Here is a 26,811-nt window from a genome sequence, read left to right on the forward strand (position 1 = left end):
ACCTGGAGGAAACCCACACCAACACGGGGAGAACATGCAAACTCCACACAGAAACACCAACTGACCCAGCCGTGACTCGAACCAGCGACCTTCTTGCTGTGAGACGATCCTGCTACCCACTGCACCACCGTGACCTCTATATTCACAGTAAATGTAATTAAATGTGTGTGTGTGTGTGTGTGTTTTCAGCTGGTGCTGTTCTCCGGGAAGCTGAACACCATCGCCAGTATCGTCACCATCTTCTTCCTGCTGGTGTACGCCGCTGTGGATCTGGCCTGTCTGGCTCTGGAGTGGGCCTCCGCTCCCAACTTCAGGTGTGTGGGCTCAGGGGTGGGCGTGCTCTCTGATTGGCTGTGAGTGGCTGTGGGGGCGGGGCTTTGGTTTGCGCTGCTGTTTGTTGTGTCTGCAGAGGCTCGTCAGATTAAAAGGCGTTTAGTGTGGATGTCCACCGAGAGACTCATTTACATAATTAATACACACAGCTGAAGCACTGCAGAGATTATCAGACGCACAGGGGAGAGAGAGAGAGAGAGAGAGAGAGAAAGAGTGTGACAGTGAATGAGTGTGTGTATGTGTGTGTGTGAGAGAGAGAGTGTATGTTCATGAGTGTGTTTGTGTAAGAGTGAGTGTTTAAGTATGTGTGTGTATGACAGAGTGTGTGTGTGTCTGTGTGTTAGTGTGTGTGTGAGTGTTTGTGTGCATAAGAGTGTGTGTGTTTGTTTGTTTGTTTGCTTGAGAGTGTGTTTGTGTGAGAATCTGTTTGTGTGCGAGAGTGTTTTTTGTGCGTGAGTGTGTGTGAGAAGGAATGAGTTTGCGTGCATGAGTATGTGTGTGAATCTGAGTGTGTGTTTTTGTGTCTGTGTGAGAGTTTGTGTGTGCGAGAGTGCTTGTGAGTGTGTGTGTGTGTGTGTGTGTGTGTGTGTGTGTGTGAGTGTCTGTTAGTATGTGAGTGTAAGTCAGAGAGAAAGAGTGTGTGTGTGTGAGAGAATGTGTTTGTGTGCATGAGCATGTGTGTGAGAGTCTGTGTGTGTGAGAGTGTGTATGTGCACGTGTGTGTTTGCGTGAGTGTGTTTGTGTGTATGAGAGAGTGTGTAAGTCAGAGAGAATGTATGTGTGTTGGAGAGTGTGTGTGTGTTTATTTGAGAGTGTGTGTGTGTGTGTGCGTGTGTGAATGTGTGTGTCTGTTTGTTTGAGAGTGTGTTTGTGCATGTGTGTGTCCGTGTGAGAATCTATTTGTGTGTGCCAGAGTGTTTGTGTGCGTGAGAGTGTGTGAGTGTAAGAGATAGAGAGAGTGTGTGTGTGTGTGTGTGAGAGAGAGAGAGAGAGAGAGAGAGAGAGAGAGTGTATGTTCATGAGTGTGTTTGTGTAAGAGTTAGTGTTTAAGTATGTGTGTGTATGACAGAGTGTGTGTGTGTGTCTGTGTGTTAGTGTGTAGTAGAGAGAGTGTGTGTGTAAGTGTTTGTGTGCATAAGAGTGTGTTTGTGTTTGTTTGTTTGTGTGAGAATCTGTGTGCGAGAGTGTTTTTTGTGCGTGAGTGTGTGTGTCTGTGTGTGAGAAGAAATGAGTTTGCGTGCATGAGTGTGTGTGTGAATCTAAGTGTGTGTTTTTGTGTCTGTGTGAGAGTTTGTGTGTGCGAGAGTGCTTGTGAGTGAGTGTGTGTGTGTGTGAGTGTCTGTTAGTATGTGAGTGTAAGTCAGAGAAAGAGTGTGTGTGTGTGTATTTGTGTAAGTGTGTGAGAGAGTGTGTTTGTGTGCATGAGCATGTGTGTGAGAGTCTGTGTGTGTGAGAGTGTGTATGTGCACGTGTGTGTTTACGTAAGTGTGTTTGTGTGTATGAGAGAGTGTGAGTAAGTCAGAGAGAATGTATAGAGTGTGTGTGTGTTTGTTTGAGAGTGTGTGTGTGTATATCTGTGTGTGTGTGTGTGTGTGTGTGTGTGTTTGTATATCTGTGTGTGTGTGTGTGTGTGTGTGTGTGTGTGTGTGTGTGTGTGTGTGTGTGTGTGTGTTTGTATATCTGTGTGTGTGTGTGTTTGTATATCAGTGCGTGTGATGAGCGCAGGTCACTGGGTTGCTATGGTTACTACTAATGTTTTGACTGAGCTCGTTGTGTTCAGCAGCTGAGATCAGCAGACGGACACTGACTGCACATCCCACACTTATACAGCTTCAGCCAATCAGAATGAAGCATGCAGTAATAGTGGAGTAGTGTGTGTGTGTGTGTGCGTGAGTGAGCGGAGTGTTTCCAGCTGACCTCCAACATCTGCTTTAGTGAGCGTCTGATTATCCAGAGCCAAACCTGCGACTGGATTTCCTCCTCGGTTTCAGATCTGACCACATCCAGATCTGCTGAACACATCAGCTCCTCAGTCATCCTCCTGCGCTCACAGCCCATGTGTGTATCCCACGGAAAGCACTCAGGATCACTGTACTGACTTAACCTTAATTTCTAGACTTAATGTTAGTTGATGTATAATGTGTGCTGTTATTATAAGTGGGCACAGATTCATTTGTTTAATCTAGATTAATCTCACGGTAATCTCAGAATGAACCTAGATTAAATGGCTCATTTGAATTCTGCCGAAGGCGTTCAGAATATGTGTGCTACCCAAATAATAAGGCTACCCAAGATAAGAGTCTCGCGTCAACACAGCACATTAATGCCGATAACAGCCCACCACTAGTCATTATTCAAAACTATTTTCATTAAAGTATTAGATTCATCTCGGAGACGTGTTTATTATTGAAATTCCCGCCAAAAGTCTCTGAAAAATGAGCAAAAATACACACACACTTTACAGAAGCTTTGATAGTGATGTACAGTGCATTCAGAAAGTATTGATGGCGCTTCACTTTCTCCACATTGTTTTCTGTTCCAGCATTATTCCAGAATGGATTAAACTGATTGATTTCCTCAACATTCTACACACAATCGCCCATAATGACAATGTGGAAACTTTTGCAATTTGCAATTTAAACTTTTTAGAAATTGTTACAAATTTATTAAAGAGCCCATATTATGGGTTTTTGAAAATGCCCCTCCATGTAGTGTGTAACACAGCTCTAAGTGAAGTGAAGTATCCAGCTAAGGCTTAAATCTGTAAGAGTACAGTGTTTAAAACTGTTGATTCATCTATAAAAGAGTCGAATCATAGTGCTTTAAACGAGTCGCCTTGATACCGATTCATTAGGTGTTTTGCCATGACGTACGAACGAAACCAAGTTATTCACGTGCACGCGCAAACCCGGGAGATTTCAAACCTGAGGCCCCGCCCTCTGACGCAGAAACCCAGACACACACACACACACACACACACACACACACACACACAAACACACACACAAACATGCCGGTCGATTGAAGTCACACTGCAGATGGATATTATTGAGTCTCTACCCAAAGATGAAACCTCAGCATAAGCCCAGCTTTAAGTAGTTGGAAACTTCTGGAAACTTCTGGAAACTACATGCTACCAAGTATACTTTGTTTGTTAAAGGAAGAATCAGTAAAGAGTAATGATGGACACGTCAGCATCGGTTTCTTCCTCCATTTTTCAAGTGTAAGTACGTGCGATTAAAGTTGTTGCCTCGTTTGCTTGCAAATGTGTTTAGTTGTGTTGTGTTACTTGTATCCGCGTGTACTGTTATCAGGTTAACTGGCTATATTCTCATATCGCGTGCAAAGCCACGTTAAAAACGTGACGCGTGCTGCTTTGTTTACGTTCCCGTGGAGGAGGGTAATGTGTGTGTGCGTGCTGTCGTCTGGAGGAGGTGTGTGTGTGTGTGTGTGTGTGTGTGTGTATGTGTGTGTGTGTGTGTGTGTGTGTGTGTGTGTGTGTGCGTGTGTGCGCGATGTCGTCTGGAGGAGGGTTATGTGCGCGTACGTGCGTGTGCGTGTGTGTGCGTGCGTGCATGCGTGCGCGATGTCATCCGGAGGAGGGTTATGTGTGTGTGTGTGTGTGTGTGTGTGTGTGTGTGTGTGTGTGTGTGTGTGTGTGTGTGCGCGTGTGTGTGTGTGTGTGTGCGCGCGTGCGATGTTGCAATATATGTGTGTGTGTGTGTGTGTGTCTGTGAAACGAGCAGAATGTGACAAGCTAGGAGATCTCCTTGCCAGTTCTTGGGAGTTTTTGCTCAATAAAACAGTCAGTCGTCTGTATTTTCAAGTCAATCGTCTGTATTTAAATTCAGCCACTGGCAGCTAAACTCCACGCCTTACACTATCGAGCGTGTATGCACTGTGATTACTTCTATATTGCTGATTATCTGCTGGGCATTTCACTCTGTCTGTCGCATAAGGCAGTTAGTGTCGACCAATCGCAACAGACTGTCATCGGTCCAATCAGCGCAGATTAGCTTCGCGCTAACGAGGGGTTTGGGAACAAATGAATCACTGGACGATTCATACAGGAGTCGCAGGGATAATTAGGTAAAAATAAATGCAGATTATAAGACCACGAAAGTGTTTTCTGACCTTGCATGCATATTAGACTGTTGTTGGAGACCCTTACAACCAAGATATGACCCTATTTCATGAATAATGTGGGCTCTTTGAAAATAAAAAAGCTGTAACATCACATTTGTGCAAATGAAGCAGGATGTCTATTCGCATATTTGCATTGACTTAACATGTAACTCACTCATGCTTGATGCCTCTTCCACGTCTGGTGTGAACGCAGCATAACAGATCTTAAAACTAGACAAATTGTTTAAACTTATGAGGCTGTGTCACGTTACTTTTGAACATTTTTTTACTCAACTTCACAAGGCTAAAGTGCCCGTAGTTGAAGAATTGCCCTTATATAGGTATTTTTAGTTGACCTTGTAATCCTGCTTGTTGAAAAAAAAATAAAAAAATAAATATGTTTTGTTAAAAATGTTTATTTTGCATTTTGTATGAGTATAATATTGTATTTTAATAAATCAAAAATTATACCATGAGTTGCAAATGTTGGCACACACATTTTAAATCAAAATCAACACAATAAGATGCAGTCGCAGAGCCAAGTGTAAAGTGTTCATAATCTTGTTTTTCCTTTTGACATAAGATTAATTTGCTGACCCCATTGGCAGATTATTTTGCTTGTTTTAAGGATAAACTCACTTAATATTGGCATATTATTTCTCAAAACAAGACTATATGTTTTTCTTGTCTATAAAATTCTTTGTGATTTGAGAATTTTTAGATATTTGAACTCAAAACAAGACAAAAAAATCTTAGTAAGAAAAGCATTTTTTGCAGTGCAGAGAAACTTGTGGTCAAATTAGGCCTCAAAATCAGCCTAGAGTTGATGAAAACGACCCAACAGCACACAAGGGTTAAGTATATTACACAAACCCACATTGAAAATGACCAGGACGAGTATAAGCATTACCATTTTTATACTTGCAAACTATTTAAACCCTGTATTTAGAGGGAAGCATTTGCAAAGTTCAGTTTCCATATCTTGTAGGTGCAAACAGACCTGAATGCGTTATGAGGGCTCAGACAAAATGTTTGATGAAATCTAAAAGTGATGGTATTTCTTGGCTCGCGCTGTTCAAGGATAAAAGCTGAACTTTGGCTCCAGTGGTTTGCAGTTGGACTGGTTTTCACAGCGTCTTGGCTGCGTTCCTGAAACCAGCAGAGGATTTAGAGTCCAAGAGACTCGCTGTGTCCAGAATTAATGAGATGAAACTTTAGAGAAAGAAAACAAACTGACAGACGCTCATCAATCACAATTAGGAGAGAAGAGGAGGAGTGAGGGAAAACAGCGATCGCCTGATGCTTTCACATGTTTGCACACTTTAGGATTGCTTTGTCAATCAGTGTAGAGTCTGATCCAGATTACAACTAAATCTAATCACAAACTAAACATTTAGACAAGATTAAACTATTGATCAATCGATACTGAATTATAGAACTGCTACCAGTGTTTATGCTGAAATTATAAACAAAATCTGTTAACAAATTTTATATTTAGACAGAAAAATCTGTCTACAAGCTATTGATCAGCTGATTTCTGATTTCTGAACTGATACCGATACCAGTGTTAATGCAGAACTAATAAACCCAATCTGTTCTTTCTAAACCATTCAAAAACTAGTGATCAACCGATGTAGAATTATAGAACTGAATTGCATAAACAAATTATATTCACAGGCTTAATATTTAGACAAGTAAAATCTTACTACACACAAGTTATCGGCCGATATTGAATTTCAGAACCGATAGCGAGGCCTGTGTTTATGCAGAACTGATAACTAAAAGAATAAAAAGACTGCAAACTAGTGGTCAACTGATATATAATAACCGATATCAATACCTGTGTTTATTCAGAACCAAAATATATTGACAGGCTTAATATTTAAGACAAAAATTGAATATTGGGTTTTAAAACAATACAGATGCCACTTTTTATTCAGAACTGAAAAATTTAATCTGTTCAAAAACAATGAAAAATGACTACACACTAGTTATTAGCCTATATTGAGTTTCAGACCCTATGTTGATTCTAGTGTTTATGCTGAAGCGATAACTTAAAACTGCTTACAGACTGGATATTTAGACAAGAAAAAGAAATGACTACAAACTAGTGTTTATTTATTAATGAATGTTGTTACTGATACTGGTATCAGTGTGTATGCCGAACTAATAAACAAAATCTGTTCACAAACTAAATATTCAGACAAAGAAAACGAACTAAAAACTATTGATCAACCGATATTGAATGATAGAACTAATACTGCCACTATTTGTGCAGAACTGATTACGGCAATCTGTTAAAAAAATGGAACATTTAGACATAAAAAAACACTATAAAACAGTGACAGAACGAAATTGAATTATAGAACCGATAACAGTGTTTAGGGAGAACCAATAAACAAATTCTGTTTCCAAACTAAATATTAAGACTAGCAAAGTCATACTACAAACTCTTTATCGGCCGATGTTGAACTTCGAAACAGACATCGATCCATTTGTTTATGCAGAACCAAAGACCAAAATCTGTTCAGTCTGAATAATATTTAGACAAGAAAAATAAATAACTACTAACTTCTGTTCAATTATTAATACATTTTAGAACCGATACTGATACCAGTGTTTTTGCAAATCCAATAAGTAAAATATGAATATTTATGCAAGAAACATCTTACTACAAACTATTGATTAGCCAGTATTGAATTATAGAACTGATAGAGATCCCTGTTTATGCAGAACCAAATTATATTCACAGGCTTATTAGTTTGACAAGAAAAATCTTACCACAAGCTAGTTATCGGCCGATATTGAATTTTAGAAAAAATACCAATTGCTGTGTTTATGCAGAACCAATAACCAAAATCTGTTCAATCTGAACAATTTGAAAAGAAAAATGACTACAAACTAGTGATCAACTGATATACAATAACCGATATCGATGTGTTTATGCAGAACCAAAATATATTCACAGCCTTAATATTTAGACAAGCTAAATTTTACTACAAACTTGTTATTGGCCGATATTGAATTTTAGAAACAATACTAATTTCTGTGCCTATGCAGAACTGATAACTAAAATCTGCTCAAAAGTTGAATATTTAGATAAGTTAAAATGACTGCACACTAGTTATCGGCCGATACTGAACTTTAGAATCCATACAGAGGCCAGTGTTTATGCAGAACCAATAACCAAATCTGTTCAGTCTAAAAAATTAGAGAAAATAAAAATTACCACAAACTAATGATCAACCAATATAGAATAACCCAAATTGATGTGTTTATGCAGAACCAAAAGATATTCACAGGCTTAATGTTTTGATAAGACAAATGTTGAATTTTAGAACAAGACAGATGCCAGTGTTTATGCAGAACTGATTCCTGAAATCTGTTCAAAAACTAAATGTCCATACAAGTATAAATTACTACACACTAGTTATCGACCGATATTGATTTTCAGAACCGATATCGATTCCTTTAAGCAGAACATGTACATCAAATCTGTTCAGAAGATGAATATATAAACAAGAAAAATATAACTACAAACTAGTGATCAACCAATATTGAATTTTACCACAGATACCAGTGAATATGCAGAACCAATAACCGATATATAGAACCAATGTTTTTAAAAATAATAAAAAATATATTAAACTACTTTTAAAAATTAAAAAAATTGTAAACAAAACCGTTTTATTTATAATAACTCTCTTCTTTGCATACCAACACTTCTTATTTAAATATCCTGCATAGTGCTGTGTTTATTAGCGAAATAATGGCTATATAGTAAATGTTTATATAATCTAAGGCATCTAAAACAAGTAAACTTTGTTAAAAAATAAATTGCTTTTATAAATCTGTTGATGGTTTCTAATTGTGCTGCACTGACAATTCAGTTTTACGCTCAGAGATAGCATAAGTGAAATGTTAATTAATTTAAAGAAGCCTCAAATTTACAAAACCAATAAGTAAAATGTGTTCACAAACCTAATATTTAGACAAAAAACATCTTACTACAAACTATTGATCAGTCGATATTGAATTATAGAACTGATAGAGATCCCTGTTTATGCAGAACCAAATTATATTCACAGGCTTATTAATTTCACGGGAAAAATCTTACCACAAGCTAGTTATCGGCCGATATTGAATTTTAGAAACAATACCAATTGCTGTGTTTATGCAGAACCAATAACCAAAATCTGTTCAATCTGAACAATTTGACAAGAAAAATGACTACAACCGATATACAAAAACCGATATCGATGTGTTTATGCAGAACCAAAATATATTCACAGGCTTAATATTTGAATAAGACAAATATTGAATTTTAGAACAAGACAGATGCCAGTGTTTATGCACAGCCGATAACTAAAATCTGTTCAAAAACTGAATGTCCAGACAAGTAAAAATTACCACCACTAGTTATCGGCCGATATTGAATTTAATAATTGATACCGATTGCTTTGTTTAAGCAGAACATATACAAAAAATCTGTTCACGAGCTGAATATATAAACAAGAAAAACTAACCCTAACCCCAAACTATGGATACAGATACCAGTGTATATGCAGACCCGATAACCGATATGTAGAACCGATATTTTTATAAAATAATTTGTAAACGAACCCTTTTATTTATTATAACTCTCTTCTTGGATACCAAATCCTCTTATTTAAGTAATTAAATAGCACAGTGCTGTATTTATTAGAGAAATAATGGCTATAATAGTATATGTTTATATTATCTGAGATGCCAAAAATAACTAAATCTTGTTAAAAAATAACCTGTTGATAGTTTCTAATTGTGCTGCAATGACGATTCAGTTTTACGCGCAGATATTGCATATCTGAAATGTAAGTTCATTTAAAGAAGCCTCAAATTTACAAAAGCCGAGTGATCTGTTCTCCCGCGCATATTAGTTCCGTACCAAAAACTTCAGATTTTAGTCCATAAATTGCAAAATCATGAACAGTAACGTCTGGCTCTGCTGTGTCTTGAAACTGTGAGTGTTTTTCTAAGATTTGATGCCACAAACCACAGCAGTCAAATCCACAGATTTGTTGTTTTTCTGAGGCTTTTATTGCCCCAGATGTTTACATAAATTGCTAAAACTTTCTATAAAGCTCATGCTCACAATGAATTATAATATATCTGTTTTGTACACTCACCGGCCACTTTATTAGGTACTTATTGGATATTAGTTCCACATACTTGCTAACGCAAATTTCTAATCGGCCAATCACATGGCAGCAACACAATGCATGTCGGCATGTAGACATGGTCAAGAGGATCTGCTGCAGGTCAAAGCGAGCATCAGAATGTTGAAGAAAGGGGATTTAAGAGACTTTGATCGCGGCATGGTTGTTGCTGCCAGACGGGCTGCTCAGAGTATTTCAGAAACTGCTGATCTACTGGGATTTTCACGCACAACCATCTCTAGGGTTTACAGAGAATGCTCCGACAAAGTAGGCGCAAATGCCTTGTTGATGGGGCCAGAGGTCAGGGGAGAATGGCCAGACTGGTTCCAGCTGATAGAAAGGCAACAGTAACTCAAATAAGCACTCGTTACAACCGAGCTCTGCAGAAGAGCATCTCTGAACACACAACACGTCCAACCTTGAGGCGGATGGGCTACAGCAGCAGAAGAGCACACCGGGTGCCGCTCCTGTCAGCTAAGAACAGGAAACTGAGGCTACAATTCACACAGACTCACCAAAACTGGACAATAGAAGATTGGAGAAACGTTGCTGCTCTGATGAGTCTCCATTTCTGCTGACACATTCGGATGCTCGGCTCACAATTTGGCCTTAACAACATGAAAGCATGGATCATCCTGCCTTGTATCAGCGGTTCAGGCTGGTGGTGGTGGTGTAATGGTGTGGGGGAGATTTTCTTTGGGTCCATTAGTACCAATTGAGCATCAACGCCACAGCCTACCTGAGTATTGCTGCTGACCATGTCCATCCCTTTATGAGCACAGTGTCTCCATCTTCTGATGGCTACTTCCAGCAGGATAACGCAGCATGTCATGAAACTCAATCATCTCAGACTGGTTTCTTGACTTGGTTTTAATGGCCATAGACAGTCAGAACCTTGAGCATATAGCGTCCCCTTCACTGTACTGGGGCTTTAGTGCCCATCCAAACCACAGGTTGAGCGCCCCCTGCTGGCCTCATTAACACCACTTCCAGCAGCAACCTAGCTTTCCCATGTGGTCTCCCATGCAGATACTGACCAGGCTCAGCCCTGCTTAGCTTCAGTGCGCGACCATGTGAGAGTTGTCTGCCAGGCGTTATGTCCATGATGAGTGTGTTGGATCAAACACATTTCTCAGTGTTGTCCTGGAACTACTGAACAACACCCATTCCTCACACACACTAATAGAACAGCAATGAACACAGAGAATAACTGCATCACACACCTCTGGACAGATGTGTGAGTGTGTGAACTGCTAATGAGTGTGTTTTTTCCAGCACTGTGTCAGAAAATGAGCTGCTCGTCACTCTCTTAATTGTGTGATTGAAATGAGGAAAGCAATTAAACTGATGAATGGCCCTTCAGCTGATCTGTTGTCCGGCCAATCAGATGCTGATTGAGTTACTACGACTCTCTCTGTGAGTGTGTGTGTCTGCATTCGTGCGTGTGAAAGTGTCTGATTTTGTGTGTGTTTTAGTCTAAGGAAATGTGTGCGTGTTTTTGTTCATTTGAATGTGTGTGAGTGTGTGTGTGTGTGTGTGTGTGTGTGTGTGTGTGTGTGTGTGTGTGTGTGTGTGTGTGTGTGTGTGTGTGTGTGTGTGTGTATGACTAGGTGTGTGTGTATATAGTGTGTGTGTCTGTGAGTGACTAAATGAAAATTTCTCTAAGTGTGTGTGGTGCGTTTATGATTAAGTGTGTGTGAGTCTGCATGTCTACGCATATTGGTGTGTGTGTGTGTGTGTGTGTGTGTGTGTGTTTTTGTGTGTTTGTTTGTGAGTCATTATATGAACTTGTCTCTCTAAGTGTGTGTTGTACGTATGGTTGAGTTTGTGCACCTAAGGTAGTGTGTGTCTGTGAGTGACTGTGTGCGCACATGTGTGTGTATCTTTGAGTGACTTAGTGTGTGTGTGTGTGTGTGTGATTAAGTGCCCACATTTATAAGGGTGTGTGTCTGAGTGTGACTGTATCTGAGTGTGTGTGTGTGTGTGTGTGTCGCATGCGGGTGACTTTGGCAGTGTGAGGCTGTGGTTTTGCTGACATCAGCAGGGTGACATCATCACTGCCAGCAGATCTGCTGCTTTTAACATAATTACTGCTCTGAGTCTGGAGGAGGAGATGAAGAAGAAGAGGAGAACACACACACACACACACACACACACACGGCAGATAAATGAGGAGAAAAGAGGAGATGAAGGGGGAGTGTGAGACGGACTGAGGGGAAACTGCAATGAGTGTGTGTGTGTGTGTGTGTGTGTGCGCGCGTGTGTATGCGTGTGCGAGAGAGAGTGAGTGAAAAAAAAAAGTACGAGGGAGAGATGGTGTGTGTGTGTGTGTGTGTGTGTGTGTGTGTGTGTGTGTGTGTGTGTGTGTGTGTGTGTGTGTGTGTGTGTGTGTGTGTGTGTGTGTGTGTGTGTGTGTGTGTGTGTGTGTGTGTGTGTGTGTGTGTGTGTGTGTGTGTGAGAGAATGTGTGTATGAGTGTTTGTGTATATAATTGGTGTGTGTGTGTGTTTGAATGAGTGTGTCTTTGTAAGTGTGTTTAAGGAAGTATGTGTGTGTGTGTCTATGTTTGAGTATACGAATGTGTGTGTGGGTTTATGTAAATGTGTGCATTTCTTTGTGCATATGAGGGGGTGTTTGTCTATATGAGTTTGTGTGTGTGTGTGTGTGTGTGTGTGTGTGTGTAAATGTGAATCAAGTTTATCAGGAACATTACGGTTCATATTTCAGTCTTTTGTTGTAATGCGCACACACACACACACACACACACACACAGTCAATGCTTGCGCACTCTCCCTCATACACACACTTACACACTCTCATATATAGTCGCTCTAATTTATTTACACTCTCAGACACACACACACCCTTATGCACTCACACAATTGATCACACACACTCTCACTTACATAAACACCCCCCTAAAACTCACACGGACACACACACACACACACACTGTCTTATAGAAGCACAATCACACATGCACTTTAACGGACATTCACACACATTCACTCACTCGCACATATTAAAGCATTAACATATTAAAGCCTCGCTGCTGTTTTACTGCTTTCTAGTAAAACACACCACAAATCCAGAATCTGTGAGACGTCTTTAGCATGAACACACAACACACACTCCGTCTCGCTCATTAAAATCACTTTTTTTCAGGATTAAAACATTCTTTCAGACGTTGGGATTGTGTGTGTGTGTGTGTATGTATATATATATATAACACAAACACTCACTGGTCACTTTATTAGGTACACCTTACTAGTACTGGGTTGGACCACTTTTGCCTGCAGACCTGCCCAAATCCTTCATGGCAGAGATTCAACAAGCTACTGGAAATATTCCTCAGAGATTTTGCTCCATATTGTCATGATAGCATCACACAGTTGCTGCAGATTTGTCGGCTGCACATCCATGATGCCAATCTCCCGTTCCACCACATCCCAAAGCTGCTCTATTGGATTGAGCTCTGGTGACTGTGGAGGCCATTTGAGTACAGTGAACTCATCGTCATGTTCAAGAAAACCAGTCTGAGATGATTGAGCTTCATGACATGCTGCGTTATCCTGCTGGAAGTAGCCATCAGAAGATGGAGACACTGTGCTCATAAAGGGATGGACATGGTCAGCAGCAATACTCAGGTAGGCTGTGGCGTTGATGCTCAATTGGTACTAATGGACCCAAAGAAAATCTCCCCCACACCATTACACCACCACCACCAGCCTGAACCGCTGATACAAGGCAGGATGATCCATGCTTTCATGTTTTTGAGGCCAAATTGTGAGCCGAGCATCCGAATGTGTCAGCAGAAATGGAGACTCATCAGAGCAGCAACGTTTCTCCAATCTTCTATTGTCCAGTTTTGGTGAGTCTGTGTGAATTGTAGCCTCAGTTTCCTGTTCTTAGCTGACAGGAGCGGCACCCGGTGTGCTCTTCTGCTGCTGTAGCCCATCCGCCTCAAGGTTGGACGTGTTGTGTGTTCAGAGATGCTCTTCTGCAGAGCTCGGTTGTAACGAGTGCTTATTTGAGTTACTGTTGCCTTTCTATCAGCTGGAACCAGTCTGGCCATTCTCCTCTGACCTCTGGCCTCATCAACAAGGCATTTGCGCCCACAGAACTGCCGCTCACTGGATAAATCCCCTCTCATTCCCATTCTGATGCTCGGTTTGAACTGCAGCAGATCATCTTGACCATGTCTACATGCCTAAATGCATTGAGCTGCTGTCATGTGATTGGCTGATTAGAAATCTCCATTAATGAGCAGTTGGACAGGTGTACCTAATAAAGTGGCCGGTGAGTGTACACATTGAGTCTTTAAATTGTTTGCTAAATGTCCATCCTTATGCAATACAATAATGAGAGGAATTTGCGAGGGAAATGATGTTCATCTGACATTTTCAGGATGGTTAATGTCAGGCAAAATAATAAAATCCTAAAATATCCTTCATTCAGAAATAATTATAATAATAGTCGCTCATTTCTGTTGATCTTCAGCTGAAGTTTGGCCAGGACACACTTTCTCTGCTGTTGTTTGGATGCCTGGATTGATTTACTCTGACCTTCATAAGAGCTATTAAACACACACACACACACTCACACACTCTCACACACTCACTCACTGACCTGCGCAAAGATAAAATCCATTAAAGACAAAGTCGTAATTGCCGTCATAATGACTCTCTCTCTCTCACACACACACACACACACACACACACACATACACAAACACAGATGTGCTTATTGTTATTTACACACACACACTGATCTCTGACCCGTTGCAGCGTCTACAAACATCTTTAGCTGTTAATGAAGCTCAAACCTGAACAGCGCTGAGAGATGCTTTCAGATGCGACATTAGTGTGTGTGTGTGTGTGTGTGTGTGTGTGTTTATGTGTTTGTTTGTATTTAGGTGTGCTTCTGAGTGTGTGTGTGTGTGTGTTTGTGTTTGTTTTTATTTAGGTGTGCTTCTGGGTGTCTGTTTTTATTTGTGTCTTTGTGTGTGTGTGTGTGTGTGAGCATGAGCATGAGCGTGTTTGTGTATGTGAGCGTGTGTGTGAGCGAGCGAGAGAACACATGAGAACGTGAGTGTTTGTTTGAGTGAGAGTTTGCATTTTTGTGTCTATTATGTGTCTATTATTGTGTTTGTATTTGTGTGTATACAAGTCAGGGTTAGTATTTATAGTATGAGTGTTTTTGTGAGTGTGTGTGTGTGTGTTTGTGTACTTTTATTTGTTTCTGTAAGTGTTTGTTTGTTTGTGTGTAACATATTGTGCGTCTGTGCATTTCAGAGTATTATGTGTTTGTATTTGGTGTGTGTGTGTTTGTGTGCACTTGCATGTGTGTCTGCATTTTTCTATGTGGTGTGTGCCTGTGCATTGCAGTGGGTGTGTGTGTGTGTGTGTGTTCGTGTTCGTGTGTGTGCGTGTGTGTGTGTGTGTGTGTTCGTGTTCGTGGGTGTGTGCGTGTGTGTGGGTGTGCGTGTGTGTGTGTTAGGACGTGTGTATGTTTAATTCACATGTAGTCAGTGCTCTTGTTCAGTTGTGTGCGTGCGTGTGTGTGTTGTTGTGTGTTCGGATGACAATGGGAGACGTCTGTAACACACACAGCGCTTGTATTCTCTCCATTTTCTCTTTGTGTTGTGAGTGTAGCATCAGCTCTACTCTCTCTCTCTCTCACACACACACACACACACACACACACACACACACACACACACACACACGTCAGAGTCACGTTTCAGCTGTTTTCTGCTGTAATGGACAAATTATAGATCAGTAATGCTTCAGTTCTGATAATTAGTGCATTTACCACATCTGTGAAGCTCAAGCAGAGGCTTTCTGACACACACACACACACACACACACGCACACACACACACACACACACACACACACACACACACAAAGCCTGTGAATACTGATGTACATGTGATTTATCAGCTTTTTCCCTTTTAATAAATCTGCAACAATTTCTAAAAGTCTGTTTTGCATTGTCATTATGGAGGATTGTGTGTAGAATGTTAAGGAAATCAATCAGTTTAATCCATAAGGTTGTAACATAAACAAATGTGGAGAAAGTGAAGCGCTATCAATACTCTCTGCATGCTCTGTACATCAGTATGCTTTAAAATTAACAGTGTGTGTGTGTGTGTATGTGTGCAGGCCGACGTTCAGGTATTTCACCTGGCACACGTGTGTTCTGGGCATCATTGGCTGTGCAGTGATGATGTTCCTGATTAACGCCATCTACGCCTCCGCCAGCATCGCCTTCATGCTGCTGCTGCTGCTGCTCATACACTACCTGAGTCCTGTCAGCAGCTGGGGATGTATCAGCCAGGCCCTCATATTCCACCAGGTACGCACACACACATATTCTACCAGTACACACACCAGTTGATCAGTCTAGTTGACTATTAGGAAAAGTGGCAGAAGGTCGATGCATCATCTGTTGATCTGCATCAATCATCACCAATACTGCAGAAGACCAACTGGAACCAGCATGGACCAAGATTCTCAGAGAAATCAGTCAAGTTTGGTGAAGGAGACATCATGGTTTGGGGTTCATTCAGTATGGGGGTGTGCGAGAGATCTGCAGAGTGGATGATCAACATCAACAGCCTGAGGTATCAAGACATTTGTGCTGCCCATTACATTACAAACCACAGGAGAGGCACAATTCTCCAGCAGGATAGCGCTCCTGCTCATACTTCAGCTCCACATCAAAGCTCCTGAAAGCAGAGAAGGTCAAGCTGCTGCAGGATTGGCCAACCCAGTCACCAGACATGAACATTATTGAGCATGTCTGGGGTAAGATGAAGGAGGAGGTGTTGAAGATGAACACAAAGAGTCTTGATGAGCTCTGGGAGTCCTGCTGAAGCTTTCTTCTTCATTCCAGATGACTTTATTAATCAGTGATGTGAGTCAGTGCAGAGATGTATGGATGCAGTCCTCCAAGCTCATGATGGAGTCAGACACAATATTCATTCTGTCTCCACTGCAGCAGGACTTTATATTCTATACTGGACATTATTTCTGTTCAGTGATGACACTTTAGTCTGAGCAGAGTCAGACCGCACTGTCCTCATCAAATCAGTCAACATCAAGACATGATTTTATTTGATTTTGTGTGTGTGTGTGTGTGTGTGTGTTTGTTCAGGTGCGTAAATACCTGCTGATGCTGGATGTGCGTAAGGATCATGTGAAGTTCTGGAGGCCTCAGGTGCTGCTGATGGTGTCGAACCCCAGGTCCAGCGTGGGATTGATCACTTTCATCAACCACATCAAGAAGAGTGGCCTGTATGTGCTGGGACACGTGCAGCTCGGAGACCTGGGTAAAAAAAACACACAATCACAACCCGTATGGGGAAAGTCTCAGCCTGATAACGTTTACGCTATGGCTCTTACACAATATTGAAATGTTTCAGATTCGCAGGAGTGTAGACAGCACCCTCTAATGGATTTGTCTCAGAAATGTACAATATGTACCTCAAGTAATGTAAACATGCAACAAAACGTACCGTAAGTAATGTAATTTAGATTCGGAAGTGTGTAGATATCACCCTCTAGTGGATTTTTTTTCCAAAACACACCCTAATTAATGTTTTATTTAAAGTTTCAGACTGATTGAGTTTAGGCTACTGGTGTAACGTTCGCAATATTGACAGTTTGGTATGTAGGTAACGTATTTCAGATTCGCAGAAGTGTAGACAGCATCCTACCGTGGATTTGTCCCCTATACGTAACGTAATTCAGATCCGTAACCTGGTAGACGTCACCCTCTAGTGGATTTTTATCCAAAACATGAAACAAAATGTACCCTAATTACTGTATTTCAGATTCGCGGATTGCCATTGTCATTCTATATAATACAACAAATAAAAAATGAACATACAATCCCGTCTCATACCTGAGGAAGCTGGAGGAAAGTCTCAGTCTGAAAGCATTTAATCTATGGGACTAACAGTACACAATATTGACAATTTGTTATTTTGCAGAAGTGTAGACAGCGCCCTCTAGTGGATTTGTCTCAAGTAATATAATTCAGATTTACAAACATGTAGACAGCGCCCTCTAATTGATTTGTCTCAAGAACATGCAATAAAACATATCATAAGTAACGCATTTCTTATCCGCAAAAAGTAAACAGCGCCCTCTAGTGGATTTGTCTCCGAAATGTAGCATACATTCATTAAGTAATGCAATTCAGATTTTCTAATATGTGGACAGCGCCCTCTAGTGGATTTGTCTCTGAAACGTACAGCAACATGTATCTTAAGTAGCACATTTCAGATGTGTAAAAGTGTAGACAGCGCTCTCTAGTGGAATTGTTGACAAAGCATACAACAAAGCATACCCTAATGCAGTGTTTCTCAACTGGTGGTCGGGAACATTTTCAGTGGGTCGCGGAGTGTGTGGTCAAAAAAAACAACAAAAGTACAAATTTGTAGGCCTACTTATTTTGCTTATACCGGACTTTTATTTTGTAATGCGTGCGTGACAACCCTACCGTTTGACATGTGAAATTTTATTTAATTGTTGCAACAAATTTGCCGAATCGCAAGTACGACCCTGAATATGTAAAGTATGAATATATATATATATAGACGACAAAAAAGACTTAAAGCCTCAGTGTGATATGTAGTGAGGTGCTCTAATAAGAGGGCATGAAACCTTCTAAATTAAAACATTTAGAAACCAGAAACATGTTTTATTGACAGTTTATTATTAACTGTATTGGTCGTGTTTACTTTGTAATATTTCTATAATTTGATCCATTTTGTTAAAAGACAGCAATAAAATATTGTTTATTTGTAAGTCTTGGTGAATTTCTTATGATGTATCTGTCACTACTTGTTTATGTTAACAAATAAATACAAATTAATTATAATTCCTAAAATTGTATTATAATTTCTAAAAATTTGGGTCGCGGCTTGATGACCATGTAAAAATGTGGGTCCCATAGCTAAACCAGTTGAGAACCCCTGCCCTAATGTGTTTCAGATTTGCAAAAATGTAGTGGATTTGTCTCCGAAATGTAGAATACATTCATTAAGTAATGCAATTCAGATTTGCAAATATGTGGACAGCACCCTCTAGTGGATTTGTCTCTGAAACATACAGCAAAAAAGTACATTAGGTAGCACATTTCAGTTTTGTAAAAGTGTAGACAGCGCCCTCTAGTGAATATGTTTACAAAACATACAACAAAACTTACCCTAGTGTATTTTAGATTTGCAAAAATGTAGGCCACGCGCTCTTCCGGATTTGTCTTTAAATCATGCAACAAAACATACCTTAAGTAACATATTTCATTTTCATCAGAAGTAAACAGCGCCCTCTAGTGGATTTGTCTCTAAAACGTATAGCAAATATATATCTTAAGTAGCACATTTCAGATTTGTAAAAGTGTAGACAGCGCCCTCTAGTGGATTTGTCTCCAAAACGTACAATATGTACCTTAAGTAATATAATTCAATTTAAAAACATGTAGACAGTGCCCTCTAATTGATTTGTCTCAAGAACATGCAATAAAACATACCATAAGTAACGCATTTGATAGCTGCAAAAAGTAGACAGCACCCTCTAGTGGATTGGGTTCTGAAACATACAGCAAAAGGTACATTAGGTAGCACATTTCAGTTTTATAAAAGTGTAGACATGCAACAAAACATACCTTAAGTAACATATTTCATATTCGTCAGAAGTAAACAGCGCCCTCTAGTGGATTTGTCTCCAAAATGTAGAATACAATTATTAAGTAATGCAATTCAGGTTTGCCAAAATGTGGACAGCACCCTCTAGTGGGTTTGTCTCTGAAACGTACAGCGAAAATGTATCTTAAGTAGCACATTTCAGATTTGGAGAAGTGTAGACAGCGCCCTCTAGTAGTTTACAAAACATACAACAAAGCATACCCTAATGCAGGGGCAGCCAACCCTGTTCCTGGAGAGCCTCTTTCCTGCAGATTTCAGTTGCAACCCATATCAAACACACCTGCCTGTAATTATCACGTGGTGTTCAGGCCCTAATTAATTGGTTCAGGTGTGTTTGATATGGGTTGCAACTGAAATCTGCAGGGAGGTGGCTCTCCAGGAACAGGGTTGGCCACCCCTGAACTAATTTATTTCATATTTCCAAAAATGTAGGCCGTGCACTCTTGTGGATTTGTCTTCAAATCATGCAACAAAACATACCTTAAGTAACTTAATTCATATTCGCAAAAATATAGACAGCGCCCTCTAGTGGATTGTCATCTGAAGCATACAACAAAACCCACCCCATGTAATGATTTTCAGATGCAGAGATTTTACACGCTCCACTGCTGTTTTGAATATTGCATTGCTTTGTTACATATTCTATTGTTTTTGTGCATAAATCATGGCAGTTTTGCATATTCCTTTGTTGTTTCGCATGTCAGATTGCTGTTTCACATATTGCATTGCCATTTTACAAATAATGTTGTCGTTTTGCAAATTCCATTTTCTTCAACACATTCCATTACCATTTTGCATATTGCATTGCCACTTTGCATATTCCATTGGTATTTTACATGTTAAATTTCCGTTTACATATTACATTGCCGTTTTGCAAATCATATTGCTGTTTTACATTTTAAATAGCTGTTTTGCAAATTCCTTCTTCATTTTACATATTACATTGCCGTTTTGCATATATTATTGCTGTTTTGCACATTATATTGCATTTCTATAAAATACATTGCATTTTAACGTAATCATTGATGTTTTGCGTATTCCATTCCAATTTTACATATTCACGTGCCATTTACATATTACATTGGTGTTTTGCATATTACATTGCCATTTTGCATAATACATTTCCGATTTGTATAATCTATTGCTATGTTTTGCATAATCCATTGCTGTTTTGCATATTCCATTTCCTATTTACATAATTCATTTCTGTTTTGCATACTCCATTGCTGTTTTCCATATTTACACTTTAGTTTAACATACTACATTCATGTCTTGCATATTACATTGCCATTTTGCATATTACATTGTCGTTTTGCATACTCTAATACTGTTTTGCATATCACATTTCTTTTTACATAATCCATTACCATTTTGCATATTACATTGCTGCTTTGCATATTACATTGCCATTTTGCATATTACATTGTCGTTTTGCATACTCTATTACTGTTTTGCATATTACATTTCTTTTTACATAATTTTTTTACATAATTTTGCATGTTACATTGTCGTTTTGCTTTTTTTTGCCGTTTTACATATCACATTTTTTTTACATAATCCACTACCATTTTGCATATTACATTGCTGCTTTGCATATTCTATTGGCATTTTACATATTAAATTTATATATTACATTAATGTTTAGCATATTACATTGCCATTTTGCATATTACATTGCTGTTTACATATTTCATTGCTGTTTACACATCACATTGTCGTTTTGCATAATCCATTACCATTTTGAATATTGCATTGATGTTTGCAAATTCCATTTACATATTCAATTGCTGTTTTACATATTCCATTGCTGTTTACATATTACATTGATATTTTGCATATTCCACCACAGTTTTGCATATTGCATTTCCTTTTTACATTATCCATTGCCATGGTTTGCCTATTGCATTGTCATTTTTGCATATTCAGTTGCCATTTTGCATATTTCGTTGCTGTTTCCATGTTGGAACTAAATTTTGCTACTTGTATGCTTCCATACTTTTCTGACCTCGTATGCATTTAAGCCTGTTGCCGTAGATAATCTTCGGACCTTCTGAAATAGCACACATGTCCTGCTCTTTAAGCACACGGACACTGAATTATTTGAGCTGTGCATCGTGTGAATGATGATTGCTGTAATTGGCAGCCGGCGAGTCCCATGCGGCGCATGAATATTAATCTGCGAGTGACCCGACTGTTTCTGTCTGTGCGTTTCTCTGCAGACGTTCTGCCGTCTGATCCTCTGCAGGCTCAGTATGACTCCTGGTTGTCTCTGGTGGATCATCTGAATATTAAAGCGTTTGTTAATCTCACGCTGGCCGACTCTATCAGACATGGAGTTCAACACCTGCTGTTCATATCAGGCCTCGGTGAGCGAAAAAACACACTTACAGCAGGAGATCTGAGTTCAGCACAACACTAGCAGTCCTTCTGCATCACAAACACTGCATATCAGCTTGTTTAGCTGGAATAGCAGCTAAAATATGCATTATATTTTAATAAGCATGTGCTAATGCACTTGGGATAATTAAGTCAGTCAATCACAAGCAGTATGCAAAAGGGTTATTATTTATGTTTTTATTTTAAATGCATAATCTTGCCTAATTTTACTGTTATTATGTGTATACTTACTACTTTAGAAATAGAGCTTTTTGTTTTAAATACATTCATTAAATTAAAAAGGTTAACTATATATATATACATTTCCTTATTTTATATATTTATATGTATGCAGTTTATAAGTTATTGTCATGTTAAACTTTTAAATATTTGTATAATTTATTTATTGTCACACTTTGCTTGTTTTAGGGAGAAACTCACTTAATTTCATGCAAAACTTTTACTTGTGCCAAAAATACTTCTTATTTTATATTTTATGCACAGTTTGTTTACATATTTCATATTTTACCTATATAAACGTTTCATTTTCCTACTAATTTATTTAATTTAACCTGTACATATTTTTATTTACCTGTAATTATCATTATATTTCTATGTTCACTTTTATGTGCTGTTTATAATAATTTATGTAATTATTTATGCAAATTCTTATGCATTTTCTCATCCATTATTTAACTCAATTCAAGGTAAGTTTATTTGTATAGCACCTTTCACAATAATTATCGTTTCAAAGCTGCTTTATCAAAGGGACACTTTATAACATTACAATCAAACTCAGAAAAAAGAAGCTTATTTGTTACTATAACTTTAGTAATTACTAATAACTAGGGCCAGACAGAATCTGTGGACATTTTTTGCTAATTCTGCTGAGAATCTGCAGATTTATGTGGAATTAAATATTATAAACTTTAAAAGGTATTTTTTTTATTTCATATATTAAGTTTTTTCAATGTCTATAATGCAAATCTAATTAGATATACTTCATTAATAAACAAAGCAAGTCTCTTATCTAATATATCTACTAAAAGACAGAAAATATGAAAAATGGCCACTTTATTAGGTACACCTTAATAGTACTGGGTTGGACCCCTCAATCCTTCAGGTCAGAGATTCATCAAGCTACTGGAAATATTCCTCAGAGATTTTGCTCCATGTTGTCATGATAGCATCACACAGTTGCTGCAGATTTGTCGGCTGCACATCCATGATGCCAATCTCCCACTCCACCACATCCCAAAGCTGCTCTATCGGATTGAGCTCTGGTGACTGTGGAGGCCATTTGAGTACAGTGAACTCATCGTCATGTTCAAGAAACCAGTCTGAGATGATTGAGCTTCATGACATGCTGCGTTATCCTGCTGGAAGTAGCCATCAGAAGATGGAGACACTGTGCTCATAAAGGGATGGACATGGTCAGCAGCAATACTCAGGTAGGCTGTGGCGTTGATGCTCAATTGGTACTAATGGACCCAAAGAAAATCTCCCCCACACCATTACACCACCACCACCAGCCTGAACCGCTGACACAAGGCAGGATGATCCATGCTTTCATGTTGTTGAGGCCAAATTGTGAGCCGAGCATCCGAATGTGTCAGCAGAAATGGAGACTCATCAGAGCAGCAACGTTTCTCCAATCTTCTAGTGTCCAGTTTTGGTGAGTCTGTGTGAATTGTAGCCTCAGTTTCCTGTTCTTAGCTGACAGGAGCGGCACCCGGTGTGCTCTTCTGCTGCTGTAGCCCATCCGCCTCAAGGTTGGACGTGTTGTGTGTTCAGAGATGCTCTTCTGCAGAGCTCGGTTGTAGCGAGTGCTTATTTGAGTTACTGTTGCCTTTCTATCAGCAGGAACCAGTCTGGCCATTCTCCTCTGACCTCTGGCCTCATCAACAAGGCATTTGCGCCCACAGAACTGCCGCTCACTGGATATTTCCTCTCTGTCGGAGCATTCTCTGTAAACCCTAGAGATGATTGTGCGTGAAAATCCCAGTAGATCAGCAGTTTCTGAAATACTCAGAGCAGCCCGTCTGGCAGCAACAACCATGCCACGTTGACCAAGTCACTTGACCATGTCTGCAAAAGTCAGTCTTGACCATGTTTACATGCCTAAATGCATTGAGTTGCTGCCATGTGATTGGCTGATTAAAAATTTGCATTAACGAGCAGTTGGACAGGTGTACCTAATAAAGTGGCCAGTGGGTGTATATTGTAAAAATCAACTATATTTTTATACTTGTCAATTAAAAACTAAATAAATATAAATGTACACAAATTTACACAAGCAAATAAATAGACTCAACGATGGGCTAAAAATTTCATGTGGGTCTACTAATTACTAATTACCTGGTAACTTATAGCTTGTAATTTTTGTGTCTGTGTGTGTTGTCGTCTGCAGGTGGAATGAGACCCAATACTCTTGTTCTGGGTTTCTATGATGACGCCTCGCCTCAGGACCAGCTCCAGGACTCCAGTCTGTCCATGAGCAAATTTTTGGACAATTCCTCTCAAAACGAAGACCCAGAAGACCAAGACGAGCCGCCATTTCATTTCCCGCCAGTGCGAGGGGGCGTGGCTGTAGGCAGGGGTGCGGTTTGGGGCGGGAAATCTCTCGGCCCTCAGGAATACGTTTGCATAATCGCAGACGCAGTTAAAATGCTGAAAAATGTAGCATTGGCGCGGTATTTTGGTCAGTTCGATCATACACACGCTCTGCAGGGTCCGATATTTGTAGACGTTTGGCCGGTAAACCTCTTGCGTCCTGATAGCGCTGCGTATGTCGACACATGCTCACTCTTTTTACTTCAACTCGCCTGCATTCTCAACATGACGAGGGCGTGGCAGAAAGCGAGACTCCGCCTCTTTTTATGCGTGGAGGAGGGGCGGAGCCTAAAGGGGACTGAGCAGAAACTCGGACACCTGTTGAAGGATCTCCGGATGAAGGCGGACATATGTACGGTTCCCTGGGATTCAGAAGTGGCGCTTCATTGGCAACGGCAAACAAGATTGGATAGAAATGAAAAAGAGGAGGAGCTGGAAAGCGAAGAAGGCGGGGTCGAGGCTGATAAATTCTTCTCAAACAGTTTTCCGAGTAACACCTCGCGAGTGTCGGATGAGTATTTACAGGCTGTCAATAAGCTGATCCTGGAGCAGAAGCTCCGCCCACCAGCTGTCCGCTTTCTATATTTGCCCCGCCCCCCTGCGGATACGAGCCGATACAGCGATTATCTGAATCAGCTGGAGCTGCTGACCCGGGACCTGGGCCCAACGCTCTTGATCCACGGGGTCACGCCGGTCATCACCACTGACCTCTAATGCTCCTGTTCTAGATTATTCCTAAACAAAAGTTCCGGAAAAACATACATTTTCCTACATTTTCATTTTTTATTGTTTCTAGCACTTCACATGTTTACTTCGGATGACGGTATAGATCATGGATTACCATTCCTTCCCTTTCCATTCCTGGACCTTCTTTTTGAGCTTTTCCTTTCTGAATGTAACGAGTGAATATTCCCAAATATTCCCACCTGAGCTCAGAACTGTCAACATTCCTTTGATGTTCCATTTTATCGGAATTCCAACATGTTTTAGAATGCTGCGTCTCTGAAAGCACAACCGGAATTATCCTTGATTAAGGAAAAACATTTTGTAATGCAAAGTTATTTTATTTATTTTTTTTAGAATCGTTTTAGTAACATTTTCACAAAAACAAAAAGTGATTTTGAAAATTCCGGAAAATTCTGGTGCTTTTCCTATATACCGAAAAACCGGAACGTCTTAGGATGTTTTGAATTACTCGGAAAGCATTTTTCATTTTTACATCCTTTGCTTTTCCTGACTGTTTTCCTTAAGAGAAATGTAACAAGTGCAATTCCAGAATGTTTCAGAAAATTCCCACTTTGTGCTCAGAACTGTCAACATTCCTTTGATGTTCCATTTTACTAGAATTCCAAAATGTTCCAGAAAGTCTTGGAATTCCAGTGCTGTTCCGGAATTATCCTTGAATAAGTAAAAACATTCTGGAACTTTTTTTTAGGTTTGTGTTAGTCACATTTTCACAAAAACAAAACAAAATGACATTCTGAAAAAAGCTGGACATTGCTGGTGCTTTTCCCAAATATTTATCCAATATTTATGGCAGCAGAAACTACAATTTTTTTTATGATGCTTTCAGTCATTCAGAAAGCATTTTTACATTCGGTGCTTTTCCTGAATGTTTTCCTGAAGACAGATGTAACAAGTGCAATTCCAGAATATTCCCAAATATTCCCACTCTGAGCTCAGGAACTGCCAACATTCCTTTGTGGTTTCATTTTTTTTGAAATTCCAAAATATTCCAGAATTTTGAAAAGTTCTGAAAGCACAACTCTTGAAATTCCAGTGCTATTTCGGAATGTTTTTCTTTTCTTTTTTAAAGGATAAGGATGTATTTTAACACCAAAACAACAGGTGGGAATTCTAAAATATTCCAGATTGTTGCATCTCTGAAACCTCAACCTTTGAAATTCCACTGCTATTCCAGAATGTTTTCCGGTATTTAAAGATAAGGATGCATTTCCACTCTATAACAAGCAGTGGAATTCATCCATCTCTGAGCTCAGGATGCCAAAAGGCATTGTATTGTTTTTAGGATTGTTTAAGTTACATTTTCATAAAAAGAAAACAAAGTGGCTTTCTAGGAAAAAGGCTGGACATTCTGGTGCTTTTCCTAAAAATGTATCCTAAAAAACATCCATGGCAGCAAAAACTGGAATGTCTTAGGATGTTTTAAGCCACTCAGAAAACCTTTTTACATCCTCTGCTTTTCCTTAATGTTTTTTTTTCCTTAATAGAGATGTAACAAGTGCAATTCCGGAATGTTCAGGAATATTCCCACTTTGAGCTCAGCTCTGTCAACATTTCTTTGTTCCATTTTTTTTTCGGAATTCCAAAATGTTCCAGAATGTTGTGCCTCTGAAAGCACAACTCTTGGAATTCCAGTGCTATTCCAGAATTATCCTTGAATAAGGAAAAACCCTTTGGAACACATCCCAGAATGTTGACCTAGAGCATA

General features: G+C 39.5%; 1 protein-coding gene and 1 long non-coding RNA gene across 3 annotated transcripts in view; one reads left to right on the forward strand and one right to left on the reverse strand.

Moving 5' to 3' along the window:
* Nucleotides 1-25,286, forward strand: part of zgc:153039 — a 68,010-nt gene extending 42,724 nt beyond the window's left edge. The window contains exons 9-13 of the mRNA NM_001430896.2: nucleotides 190-314; nucleotides 15,820-16,012; nucleotides 16,814-16,988; nucleotides 21,590-21,736; nucleotides 24,157-25,286. Coding sequence (NP_001417825.2) covers nucleotides 190-314; nucleotides 15,820-16,012; nucleotides 16,814-16,988; nucleotides 21,590-21,736; nucleotides 24,157-25,073 — 1,557 coding nt within the window. The 3' untranslated portion in view covers nucleotides 25,074-25,286. The remainder of the gene's footprint in view (nucleotides 1-189; nucleotides 315-15,819; nucleotides 16,013-16,813; nucleotides 16,989-21,589; nucleotides 21,737-24,156) is intronic.
* LOC137487798 (uncharacterized) overlaps nucleotides 15,587-26,811 on the reverse strand; it is an 18,038-nt gene continuing 6,813 nt past the window's right edge. Inside the window, exon 3 of one of the 2 annotated variants that reach the window (XR_015510016.1) lies at nucleotides 15,587-16,984. This is a non-coding gene — a long non-coding RNA (uncharacterized LOC137487798). Of the gene's footprint in view, nucleotides 16,985-17,939; nucleotides 19,255-26,811 lie in introns of those variants that run through there. The other variant, XR_015510017.1, reaches the window with a different exon arrangement.

This window comes from Danio rerio, chromosome 15 (assembly GCF_052040795.2).
Source record: "Danio rerio strain M-AB ecotype USA chromosome 15, GRCz13ab, whole genome shotgun sequence".
NCBI classification, from domain to species: Eukaryota; Metazoa; Chordata; class Actinopteri; order Cypriniformes; family Danionidae; genus Danio; species Danio rerio.